General features: G+C 36.3%; 1 protein-coding gene and 1 long non-coding RNA gene across 2 annotated transcripts in view; both read left to right on the top strand.

Annotated features, from left to right (window-relative positions):
• LOC132104086 (arrestin red cell) overlaps positions 1-7,999 on the top strand; it is a 45,329-nt gene extending 37,330 nt beyond the window's left edge. The window contains exons 4-15 of the mRNA XM_059509305.1: positions 651-695; positions 848-1,044; positions 1,312-1,371; positions 1,562-1,629; positions 2,310-2,445; positions 2,660-2,744; positions 3,858-3,930; positions 6,017-6,154; positions 6,369-6,452; positions 6,544-6,620; positions 7,137-7,191; positions 7,282-7,999. Coding sequence (XP_059365288.1) covers positions 651-695; positions 848-1,044; positions 1,312-1,371; positions 1,562-1,629; positions 2,310-2,445; positions 2,660-2,744; positions 3,858-3,930; positions 6,017-6,154; positions 6,369-6,452; positions 6,544-6,620; positions 7,137-7,191; positions 7,282-7,375 — 1,112 coding nt within the window. The 3' untranslated portion in view covers positions 7,376-7,999. The remainder of the gene's footprint in view (positions 1-650; positions 696-847; positions 1,045-1,311; positions 1,372-1,561; positions 1,630-2,309; positions 2,446-2,659; positions 2,745-3,857; positions 3,931-6,016; positions 6,155-6,368; positions 6,453-6,543; positions 6,621-7,136; positions 7,192-7,281) is intronic.
• An 8-nt stretch (positions 8,000-8,007) lies between these two features.
• Positions 8,008-12,974, top strand: LOC132104095 (uncharacterized). The gene is made up of 2 exons (XR_009423509.1): positions 8,008-9,049; positions 12,891-12,974. It is a non-coding gene; the product is annotated as an uncharacterized LOC132104095 (long non-coding RNA).
• The last annotated feature ends 672 nt before the right edge of the window (positions 12,975-13,646 follow it).

Below are 13,646 nucleotides of genomic sequence, written 5' to 3' on the forward strand. Positions count from 1 at the left end.
TGGTATAATGCTGTGTTAATAGCCACTGGGATATTAAAATCTTTTGGAGTGCCTTTTCTAAACCTTTCTAAACCTACCGTTCAAAAGTTGGAGGTTGTTTTATTTTATTTTTTTATTTTTTTATTGTCTGGTTATGCTCACCAATGTTGCATTTGTTTCATCAATAAACAAATGTTAGTAATACTGTGAAATATCATTACAATTTAAAATATCTGATTTCTATTTTTATGAATTTTAAATGGTAATTTATTCCTGTGATGGCAATAACTTCAGTCATCACTGTAACGTGATACTTTAGAACTTCTTCTAGTATGCTGATTTGGTGCTCAAGAAACATTTCTTATTGTTATCAATATTGAAAACACTTTTTTGCCGAACACATACATTTTTCAGAGAATTGCAGGGTTTTTTTTTTTGTTACTGCTGGTTTAATACCGTGGACTCACATTATATATAAATGAATAAAATGTTTGTTTGTTTTTTTTAAAGGAAAATTCCTTATAACTACATTTTTTATTAGTAGTAATATTATTAATAATAAAAAAAGTTTTACTGAATTAAAGAACTAATTTGACAGCCCCAGTATTGTTTTTACTGCTACTACTAGCAGTTTCTCTTACTCACTCACTGTGTATTTTGTCTGACTTTAGATGGGGTGCTCTTGATTGACCCAGAATACCTTAAAGACAGAAAAGGTAAACACACAGTGGTTTTTTTTTGTGCTGCCTGTAAGTTTTTTTTTTTTTTTTTTTTTTTTTTTTTTACAAGAAATTATTCTAATCAAAACTGTTTATTATATATTTATCACTCTTTTTCTCTTCTCCACTGCTCTGTACCTTTTTACCAGTGTTCGTGACCCTGACGTGCGCCTTCCGTTATGGCCGTGAAGATCTGGACGTGCTGGGCCTTTCTTTCCGAAAGGATCTCTTTATTTCCAGCTTCCAAGCATTTCCTCCTCTGCCCGAGGAGCGCAAACCGCTCAGTCGCCTACAGGAGAGACTGCTCAAGAAGCTGGGCCAGAACGCATACCCCTTCAACTTCACGGTGCCTCTTTACTTTTGCCTTTTCTTTCACTTACACATTTCAGTGCTTGTAATGTTCAGCTGTACATACGTGTGTGTTTTGAGCCAGTGTATCTATCTAGAGGAAAGCAGATTTGAATGTAAGACTATTATTGATACTCTTTTACACACCACAGTAAAACTTTACAGACCCAGTGAAATTCACTAAAAACTTTGCCATATTCACTTTGTGTGAGTGACCAGATTGTAACCAAGTTAGTTTGCTAAAGTCATTTTATTTATTGGACAGATTCCTCAGAACCTTCCCTGCTCCGTGACTCTACAGCCCGGCCCAGAGGACACAGGAAAGGTAGTGAGGCTAGGAATGTGCAAAGCTACATCCTGTCAAAATCAACTTAAACTAGTCGACTTTTTAATTAACCAGTGCATCCCTAAACTACTTGCATGCACACTTTGTTTAAAATGCCTTTTCTTTTCTTTTCTTTTCTTTTCTTTTCTTTCAGTGGTCATTTATCTATGTTTTTCTTTTTCATTTGTAGGCATGCGGAGTTGACTTTGAGGTCAGGGCATTCTGTGCCAAAACTGTGGATGAGAAGACTCACAAACGGTAAAGTGTTGCTCCTTGTGAGTTTCTTTTCTTTTTTCACTGCTTATTTACATTGAGTGGCCAGTTTACTTATCAGGTACAATATACTGGAAATATTTACCAGGTGCATTATTGCTGCTGCTTATTATTATTATTAAAAAAAAGACATTTTTGTCTTTTTCTAAAGACATTCATACTGTTTTTCAGTAAGGATGCATTAAACTAATCAGAAGTTTCAGGAAAGACTTCAATTGTTTTAAAAGATTTCTATTTCAAATAAATGCAGCTTTAAAAATAAAAATGATAGAAGTATCATGGTTTCCAAAGAAATGTTTTCAATATTGATGATAATAAGATTTTTTTCCTTTAGCACTTAGGGAAAATGTATTATGTATTATTGTAAATGTATAAATGTATTATTATTAGTGAATTATGTGATGATCGTGTGACAATAAAGATTTGCCATCACAGGATTAAAATACTGTTAAAATATCTATAAAATAGAAAACCCTTGTTTTAAATTGTAATAATATTTCACAATACATTATATAGAATTATAAACTTCTTTCTTAAACATTAAAATCTTACAGACCCAAACTTTTGAATGGTAATGTACATCTGTACTCAGATGGAGAAATGTTATGTGTTTGCAATGTCACAATTACATAAGAATTTGTTTATAACTGGCCTCTGCTTTACAGGAACTCGGTGCGGCTGGTCATTCGCAAGGTGCAATACGCTCCAGAGAAGCCTGGTCCTCAGCCAATGGTGGAGACCACACGCAGCTTCCTTATGTCTGACCGCTCTCTTCACCTCGAGGCCTCGCTAGATAAAGAGGTGTGAACATGCATCTAACCACAGGCAGACATCTTCTATTGCCCTCTGTTTATAATGTCAAGTATTGATGTCTTTTAACTCAGCTGCTACTGAAGTAGCTCTTTCAGTTTAATTTTTCAACCAAGCTTACTTTATTGCCTGAGTGTATATTACAAGTAGTGCAAACAAAGTACAAGATGTGCAATTTAGTATTTGATTTCCTTTTCCTTTTCAGCTCTACTACCACGGTGAACCTATCAGTGTCAACGTTCATGTCACCAACAACTCCACCAAAACAGTTAAACGAGTTAAAATCTCTGGTGAGGTGAACATTTGATTGTTTTTGTATTTATAGTAAACACTAAAATCATTTACAACTTGCAAGTAAAACACTGAATGTTTTTCACTGAGTATTTTATGTTTTAGAGTTGCATTTAGAATTGCTAACGTCAGCTAGCTTAAATCCTTTCCTCTTCCCCTTTTCCTTTCCTGTTGCTTTTGTCCTGCATCCGTATCTCGTGCACTCACAGATGTTTACTACAGATAAAAGTTGTTTACTTCACATGTTGCATCATAATTCATCTGTGACAGAATTTTAAATGATCTTAGTAGCTCAGAGGTGTGGTTTTTCTGCGCTGAACTGTGGTTGTAGTTTGTGTCTCATAAGTCAACATGAAAAGAGTAAAACCGGATATTTAATATCTATTAATATTAACAAATTACATTTACTGGATATTTAAAAAAAAAAAAACAGGTACACTTCTTTTTAAACATTTGGGGTCAGTAAGATTTTAAGGCTCTTATTGCTTTTATTTGAACATAAATACAGTAATATTGTGAAATATTATTAAAATGTTAAAATACCTGCTTTCTGTTTTAAAATGTAATTTATTCCAGTGATGAAGCTGGCTTTTAAAGGTCATTGTTTTAGTCTTCAGCATCATGCAGTCTTTAAGAAATCATTCTAATATGCTGATTTGGTGCTCAAGAAACATTTCTTATAATCATTTTTGAAAACATATATTTTTGTGGAACTTGTGATGTGATTTCTGTCTGGTTTAGAGAGTTTGGAAATGGGAATCTTTTGTAACGTCACTTTTGGTCAGTTTAATTAGTATTTCATGCAGCAAAGCATTAATTTCTTTCTGACCCCAAACTTTTAAAGTGTAGTTAATTTCATTCTAAAGTCATGTTAACTATATGGCAATAATGCTTACTGCACGGTACATGTGTATGTGATTTGAAATGTGTTTTTATCTGTTCTTGTGTTGTTTAGATCTTCTTTTCTCAAGTTTTCCCTTAAGGTACTCTTGTGCTCATGTGTAGTTTAGTGTGAATGTCAGCTGTCCCGCCTGTGATTTAATAGTTTGGTTTGTGTAAGCTCCCTCCTGCCCCTGGTAACCCCGCTGTGTATCCCTGCTCTCTCCCCACAGTGCGACAGTATGCCGATATCTGTTTGTTCAGCACCGCACAGTACAAATGTCCTGTGGCTCAGGTAGAAGCCGAGTGAGTAGCCCTCTGTTCCACTTTCTCCATCTCTCTCTACACTGCCCCATCTTCACCTCCCTCATATTCAATCCTCCATCATCTTTCCGTAAGATCTCTTCTCATGTAAAGGGTCTTGCTTCTGATTTGACCTCAGTCATCTCTTCTTGCTCAGCCTTTGTTGCTGTAAAGTAGGAGTGTGTTTAATACACATCTCACCAAGGTTTCTGCGTGGTCAGAATAGATTTGTAGCAGTTAAAGGGATAGTCCACCCAAAGGTGAAGATGATTGTCATTTACTGAACTGATCATCCAAACCTCTATGACTTTCTTCTGTAGAATGACTTCCATTGTATAGTCAAAAATATATTGGATGTCAAGGCGGACCAAAAGTGTTTTGTCTTCCACAGTAGAAAGTAAGTCATACAGGTATGGAACCACATGAGGTTGAGAGTTTTGGTTTTTGGGTGGCCTGTCCCTTTAATGTTTAGCGTACAGTACCAAGGTGCTTTGAAATATTTTCACCCGTTGAATCAAACTGTTGCTAAAGCTGAAATCAACTGTCCTGTGGAAACTCCAGTTTATTCTTGTTACAAAGCTTTGCTCCTTCCCCTCCAAATACCCAAGAGCGACTCTACTCTTGTTAAAAGTTTAAATTTGGACCGGTCTGTGCCTTCCCAGACTTTCTATAGTGTTCATTACGGCTTTTAATAGTAGCATCCCTTTGACGTGACACCAAATGCCTCGATCCCTTCGTCCCGCTGAAAGTCCCATGATGATCCAGTCTCGCCTCATAGTCAGTAGTTTTTTTTTAGTGCTGATTGGACGACTGTTCTTTCTCAGTGCTACAGGTTACAGATGTGGTTCTTTACCCCCATGACACCTACAGCAAGTCTGTGGGCCAACATTCATCATGGTGAGTCTCGTATCTAACCCTTCGTTCTGGCTCCTGTGACCCTGAGCCCATCCCTGGTTGTAGATGATGGCTCTTTGACCTCTTTTTTTCCAACCTCTCCATGAGATGAGGCATTGTTGCTCCTCTTTTACCCCCCAAAATAAGGACTGTAGCTGTCCTTTTTGCTTCTTGTCTTGTGCAGAGCTGTTCAGCCGGTCACAGCCGGTGTTTTTTTTTAGGTCAACTGCAGTTTAGCTTCTAGCTTGAATGACCCAGGTGGTTTCCCTTTATTCAGCTTTTTTGACTTCCTCTCAGATAAACAAATTATGTATGCATAGCATACTAAAAATCCTTGAATATATCTCTTTTCCTATTTATCCGTTGTTTTTTCTTCACCATATGTTCTCCTGATCTTTAATCCTAAAGCATTGTTTATGTCCCCATCAACCGCAGTTTACAGTTTGTCCAACTAGTTTGTCTTTTCTGAACTCATCCAAAGTGCTGCCTAATCCAACAAATGCAAGGTGCTTTATGGGATTGCCATGGGGAAGTCTTATATGGGACGCAGAAAGCTTAGTGTCCTGTGCTTTATGATGTGATTGGTTTATTAGTCATAGAACAGCTGCCATCACTTACAGTAAGGATTTTTGAAAGTTTTGATGCCACAGACCCTCAAACATAATCTTCTTACGAGAAGCCAGCTATAGAGTCCCATTTGCTGCAAAGTATTATTATTATTAATTTTTTTTTTGTCTTTACTGTCAGTAAGATAAAATATTTTTGATTTGATCAAGCGATTTCCTTTGTTTAGAAATCAGAATGAAATTGTAATAATGTCTGTATATATAAGCACCCAGTCTAGTGGTTACCTGGAATGAGAGAATATTATGTAGATGAAGTAGATTCAATATAGATTTTGCCTTGTTTTCTGTTTAGTCTCACTATCAGTGTTGTTGTAGTATTATTTAATTACTTATATTATTTGTTAATAAAATTAGCTTTTATACTCTTCAAATTTTCATTTTAATTAAAGATTCATTTTACCTCAATTCATCCCCAAAAATACATTTACCCACAATTTTCGCCATGTACATTTTTAACCTATTTCTAGTACTGAAGACTTAAAAAAAAAAGATGCACTATATGGTCAATACTTTTTTTCTAATATGCATAAGGCACAAGTCTCACTCTCTTTTGTTTTTGCCGTGTGCAGTGACCAGGTGTCACCCAGCTCCACGTTCTGTAAGGTGTACACACTCACCCCCACACTGAGCAGTAACAGAGAGAAGAGGGGTCTGGCTCTGGATGGACAGCTAAAACATGAAGACACCAACCTGGCCTCCAGTACCATGTAAGTGGCCTTCAGCTGACACCGTTCATCACATGCTGCTGCTTACGTGCTGCCAGAAAAACAGGCAAAGCATTTTGAGCTTTAGTACATTAAGTGTTTTTAGTTCTTACAAAGTTAACCCAACCCGTGTGTCCATAAACCCTCAAACAAAACCAACTGCTTTGCTTCTTGTTATCGCTCTGTGCATTCAGCATGTGTTTCCCTGTGCTTACAGAGTGAAGGATGTGTCCAATAAAGAGGTCCTGGGAATCTTGGTTTCCTACAGAGTTAAAGTCAAGCTGGTGGTGTCTCGTGGAGGGTGAGTATTTCATTTGACACAGAAATACTTCAGACTTCTATATTTGTTCAGAACATCAGAGCACTGAATCCAAACACTTCTGTTTTGTTAGTGATGTGTCGGTGGAGCTGCCTTTTGTCTTGATGCACCCAAAGCCCTCCGAACAGCCCAACTCTAGACCGCAGTCAGGTAGCAGCTCAAGTTTGTCATTATACATTCATTTTATTTCATAGAATCTCATTAATGATCATTTTTAAACATACATATATATGTATATATGTATGTATGTGTCTGATAACTGATATTTAAGTTTTCTGCTTAATTTTTTAACTTTTTCTGTTTTTGTTCACAATAAAACAATAGCAACAACTTAAACAATGTATTATTATTATTATTATTATACTATTTACCAATATTAGAAATACATACATTTATATCGTATATAAAAATATGCATGTTCCGGAAACTAGCACTGTCGATGCTAGCTTTAAACATAATTATATTAGTATGGTTCAATTTTGAATAATATATTATCATATCAACTTGATATTACTGAATTATTATGAGCATTTTTTTTTTTGCATATGTCTTGTGTGATGAGTTTTGATAATGTAGGTGTAATTTTGATTTCACCTAGGAAATGTTTTGCGAGCATTTCCTTTAGCACAGATTGCCTAATTCTTTTCTAATCCCTGTCGTCCACAGTTGTGCCAGAGTCAGATGTCCCTGTGGACACCAACCTCATAGAGTTTGAAACGAAGTGAGTTGGCTGTGCGTCTCGTTCACAGAATGAAACTCACGCGTGTTTGTCTGTTTGTGTAACATAACTCTTGTTTCTTTTTGTCTTCAGTAATTTCTCACAGGATGATGACTTTGTGTTTGAAGACTTTGCTAGGCTCAGGCTGAAGGGAATGAAAGATGAAGAGGACGATCACTTCTGCTAACGGCCCCTTCACACACACACACACACACACACGACACCGTGTAAAGGTCGTAAGGAAGGGCGACAGGGGTGGGGTGTCAACCAGCCAGTACTCTCATACCTCTGCTCCACTGGACCCATCTGATAGAGTGGAGCACAGCCTCTTTTCTTTCCTTCACTCTTTCTTTGTCTTTTGGCTCCCTTTCACACCATTTTAGCATCTGTGAGGTGGTCTTTTAATTGACCTCCTGTTTCTCTGGTCAACTGAACCACTTCACTGGAATGCTTATATGTTGAATAAAACGACTGAGAGAGAAGGAAACAGAGGGAGAAACTGATGTTAGATGGGTAATCTAAACATCAGTGTATTGTTGGTGGGCAAAAGATCCATTGATTCAGGGGTGAATCTTTTTTTTTAACTTTTTGATTTTGTTTCCTTTTCTTGTCATCAAATTCCCACTTATACATCAAGTGGGCATTAATAGCTATGTAATTATGATATATGTTCTATGTTATTTCATTGTACAGTACAGTACATACACTGTTAACAAACACCATAGGGAAATTGAGTTTGGTGTTAATTTTATTCCACTTTCCTAGACCCGTAATCCAAGCCATCCATACTTGCTTAGCAGCTTTTTATATAAATTTAGCATTTATTTCACGTTTAGTTGGAGAATATGTATACGCTGCTACAAGTCTTCAGTGTGAAATTAGCTTGTAGATAAAACAAGAGGACAGGGACAGGGACAGGCTCTGGTTGTGCCACACACACACACACACGATGTAATTCCTCATTATTTGTGCCTGCCAAACTTTATTTGCCAAAATGTGATGATTTATAATGTTGCTTGTAAGTTAAGCTCAGTTCGGTTGAAACTCAAACGCTCATTCCATGTTTTAGTTCACAGAAAGTGATGTAATCATTGTACTGCCAGAAATATTTTGATGATGGTTATTTTAAAATCGCATTTATAGCATGATCTCCAGGTATTTTTTTTTTTTATCTCGTTCTCCCAGGATCAGCCCTTTCCAAAGACATTCTTCATAGTTTACTACTGAACAATGGCAAATTTATTTGTTACAATTTGTACAAGGAAGTAACATTTTGCAGTGAACAAAGTGGAGCTCCCATTAAAGGACAAAAAGCTATCTCTAAAATAAAGGATTGCTTTGTTTAAAACACCCATACAACCATGCCAATGTGCATACTTGCTTTAGATTTCAACTTTCATGTGGCCTTGAGTTGAAGATGAGGTCATGTCTGTCTTTTGTCCTTTTCTGATGTATAATTGCTCTATAATTATTTGATGTAAAGTTAGGAATCATAAAAAGCAAGCTGTGCAGGTAACTGTTCTATAGCAGCACACGATCCTATAAATAAATTCTAGTACTTCATAACACAAGAATGCAACCGATCAAGGTCAGATGTGATGTATTTCCTAAGCTATTATTATAATACAAAATATCTGTTATTTTAAATTACAATTGTATTTGTATGAAAATAAACCTGATCATTTAACCAGAATTTTTTATAGCAAAATAGTCTTATTAATATTCTACACACATTACTTACCATTTGTACTAATGTCATTTGTCATTAAATCTGACTGGCCAGTAAAAGTGAGTGATTCACAAGGAGGATGTCGAGTTGGTGATTTTGAATTTTGGACTATCCTCTCTAGACCAACACAGGGTGTCCGCGGATCCTTAAAAAGTCTTAAATTCCATAATGTAAAAATAAGGCCTTAATTAGCATTAAAATGTCTTAAATCCGCGTTTCAAAGGTCTTAAAAATACAATCAAACCGACACCATAAAGACGATTTTATTTTCATTTTAAAATCATGTAACATTTCTTCTATTTGTCACGCAGAAAAAATAGGCGGAACCATCTAATAAATTACAAGTTCGCGGGGAAATTTGATAGGTGCGTGACTGGATATTAACGTTAGCAAATGGTGAAAATTTCTTGCTTTAACCATGGGGAAGTGCAAATATAATGAAAACTGGTTACATCACCCTAAATTTGCGTCGTGGTTAAGACCAGTTTGTGGCAATGCTTTCGAGGTCCGGTGTATATTGTGCAAGAAAGTTTTAAAACTCGGAACAATGGGGATCAAAGCTTTGGAGACCCACATGCAGTGCGAAAAACACAAAGCGGCTGCGGAAACCTGTCGAAAACACCAGGTATTTCTCAGTTCTGTTCCGTTGCGCCGACCTCAGTACCACAGAACGCAGCTCCATGCCTTACTCCGGCATCTGCATCCGCTTCAAGCACCACTGTTTCTACACCACAAGACATCCGAACAACGTTTGGCTCCACCGCAACGCTCAGAGCTGAGGTACTCTGGTGTCTGCGTACTGTAACAAAGCACCAGTCCTATAACGGTAACGATGCTGTCGGGGACATGTTTCGAACCATGTTTCCCGACTCAGAAATCGCTCGTACATTTGCGAGCGGTAAAGACAAAACTGCATACATTGCCAGATTTGGACTGGCTCCTTACATAACCAAACTCCTCGTTGCAGATGTTAACAAGGAAATGTTTGTTTTAATGTTTGACGAGAGCCTTAATGAAACGTCCAAAAATAAGCAATTGGACTTGCATGTCCGATATTGGGGACAAGATCACGTCCAGTCAAGATACTTAGGTTCACAATTCATGGGACATGGGACAGCTCAGGATTTGCTTCACCATTTCAAAGTAAGTACCAACCCATCACTAATCATTTTTATGCATTCTAGCTAGCAGTAATTATTCTTTTTTTGTATGTATATATTAGACACATTCATATTTGTAATATTTTTGAAAGAAGTTTCTTATGCTCATCAAGGCTGCATTTATTTGATCAATAATACAAAAAATAATAATAATAATAATAAATTATTAAATATGTATAGCCCAAGTAATTTATTCCTGTAATGGTAAAACTGAATTTTCAGCATCATTACTCCAGTCTTCAGGATCACATTCAGAAATAATTTTAATTTGCTGATTTATTATTAATGTTGGAAACTTTTGTGCTGCAATATATTTTATAACCTGTGATACTTTCAGGAGTCTGATTAATACAAAGTTATAAAGGAAGAATGTTTATTTAAAATAAAGCTTTTGACTGACACCATCAGAAAAGGCATAACTTTTCAGATTTTGATAAAAGATTACCATGGCAAACTATTTTTTTTCTGTGTATTAACTTGTTAAAATTGTTCACCACAAGATTAGTAATATGCGCTAACAAAGTAAATAGGGTCAATTTTGATTTCATGCCGACTTTGAAATAGAAAACCATTGTTTTAAAATGTAATAATATTTGGTAATATTACAGTTTTTTTTCTATTTTTGATCAAATAAATGCAGCCTTGGAATATTGGCATACCAATATGCCAAACTTTGATCTCATTATTTTATTTAACTTTTGTTTGTAGGAATGTGCACAGCAGCTTGACTTGCAAAAGCTTCTATCTGTTTCTATGGATGGTCCAAATGTAAATTGGAAGTTTTACATAACGCCTGCAAACATGGTTTCTCCTTTTGGAAGCTAGAGAAGGTTCTGAGGGCCTTGCACATACTCTTCCACAATGCGCCAGCTAGGAGGGAGGATTTCACTGCTCTGACCAAATGCACAAAATTTCCACTTCCGTTCTGTGGACACAGGTGGCTCGAAAATCTACCAGTCGTGGAGAGAGCTTTGGAATTCTGGCCATCAGTGACCATGTACATGGATGCAGTCAGGAAAAAGAAGCTACCAAATCCGGGAACAGCATCGTATGACACTCTTGAAGTTGCTGAAAAAGACCCTCTTATTCTGGCGAAGCTACGTTTCTACATGGCTATCACAAGGACCTTCAGTCCTTTTCTTACCTTCTATCAAACGGATGTACCAGTGATTCCGTTCCTTGCCAAAGACTTGGCTGAGCTGATGAAGGTAATTCTATTACTGCACTCTACTCTGATAATGCTAATAATTAATCTGATCATTTTAATTGTAATCTTATGGAAGTTTGCATATTTTGCGGACAATGGTATTAAGCAAACAAAAAGAACAATACTTGTTACAATAGTATACTACAATAGTCTTTTTATGTTGAATTTCAATTAATTAAATTGAAATAAATTAAATGAAATATTTGGGTAACATTCTTTGTGTGTCTTTTGGCAGAGTATGCTGAGGCGTTTTGTCAAGAAAGAGGTACTCAAGGATATCGGTTCACTGCAGCTGGTCAGGCTGGATGTCAGTGACAAACAGAGCTGGGTCAACCTAAAGGAAGTAAACATGGGATTGGGTGCAGAATCACTCCTTAAGGTATTCTTTCACCTATAAAATTTTAATTTTGATGGATTCAGCTGAAAGCTTGATTTTTATAATAGGTTATAATAGGCTGTTTACATCCTCTGCTGGTAGCAAAGATTAGTTTAGTTCTATCAGAGTGTATTAAATCAAGTTATGAAATATGCTTTTAAATGTAAAAAATGACTTGTGTAAATATTATGTATTAATTTATATGCATACATTTTTATAATTAAATTAATATTATTTTGTTGTTTTCTTCAGGTGATGTTATAATCCAGCAATTCAATGATTTTTTTATCTGTTGAAAATGAGAGCTTATTCTCATACAAACCAACAGAAACCAGGCTAGACATATTCCTGCATGGAGTTCTTGGGCAGTGCGATGAGTTATGGAGCTTTTGCAAGAAACTGCTTCTCCTGTCCCATGGGCAGGCAACAGTGGAGAGAGGATTCTCCATTAATAAAGAAGTGGAGACCTGCAATATGCAGGAGGAGACAATGGTCAGTCATCGACTAATATGTGATTATGTCAGCATCTGTGGGGGGCTCCTCAATGTCCCTATCTCAAAGGAATTACTGGCCTCTGCTGCATCTGCTAGATCAAGATACAGAATGCACCTTGATCAGCAGAAAAAAATCCAAATCACTGATGTCCAGGCACAGAAGCGCAAAGCTTTGGAAGACGACATCGAGGACCTGAAAAAAAAGAAGAGAATTCTGGTCCAGGTATCTTCGAGCCTGCAGAAGGATGCTGACCAGCTTGCAGAAGAAGCTGAGGGAAAAGTTGGCACCTTGATGGCACAGCTCATTACAAAATCCAACACACTGAGGAAGCGATATAAAGAAAAAACAAATGAATTACAGCAAATTGAGACAGAGTTGGATACAAAGGGCAAAGAACTGAGATCTATACAGTAAAAACCCAATGTTCAGATTATTGGCATGCAGTGTACATGCCTCATGTTACTGCTGTGCAGTTTGTTTGAAATCTTTGTAGGCTGTCGATGTTCTGCCTAATGTTTAGTCAGTCTTTGCACTATGTTTTGCAATTTATTGTTCTTTCACGCCTTCAATATGTCAATAAACAATGTGTGTTAAGGATCGTAATTGGTGGTATTGTTTGCTGTTTGCAAATTTGTTGATATGAAATTGGTCTTAAATTTAATTCTGCATGGTATTAAAAAGGTCTTAAAAAGTCTTAAATCTAACTTTCAGAAACCTGCAGATACCCAGCAACAGTTGATTGATTCATTCAGTTTGGCACTGTCCAGGAAATGATTTGCATAATGTGCTGCAAGATAATAAAAATTTCATGCAGACTGACACACATGTCTATATCTACTCATTCATTTATAATAGTTAAGCAGATAGATTTTTATAGATGACACCTCTCTTCACTGACATGTGTCTAAAGCGATAATGTTGTAATGCTCTGATACAAAATTAATTACATTCTTTATGATATTGCAAACAATATTATGAATATTATGAATATTATGTGTGTGTGTGTGTGTGTGTGTTCAATGACTAAGCACATAATGTGGAGTTCATGATGAACATGGCTAAACAAATCTGAAATTTTTCAGGGAAAAAAATGGCAATAGGTTCACTTATTAAGCAATATGAGTTTTAAACCAGCTGCAAATGCATGCTTTGACAAATATCTAATCATTGCAAGTGAGATGTTTAATATTAAATTATCCATTGTTTGCTACCTGCACATTTATTCACTTTGCTCTTTAGAAATGACAATGCCTTTTAACTCGCATTAGTGTGGCAGGGAAGCCATTTCCATTAGAAACATTTATTTTATGTCCAATACTGAGTGCTTTGTTAGAAAACGGCATGCGTTCTTGAGGTGACTGTAGGGTTTGAGACAGTTGTAATGGCATGTCCTTGTAAAGCTTTTGTTATCTCAGTGTAGCTCAGTGTTTTGTTTACAGATTTAGTTTGCAGACCACATGTTCGTGTTGGTATCAAGAACCCATTTAAGAC

This window comes from Carassius carassius, chromosome 2, assembly GCF_963082965.1.
Source record: "Carassius carassius chromosome 2, fCarCar2.1, whole genome shotgun sequence".
In the NCBI taxonomy this organism is placed as follows: domain Eukaryota; kingdom Metazoa; phylum Chordata; class Actinopteri; order Cypriniformes; family Cyprinidae; genus Carassius; species Carassius carassius.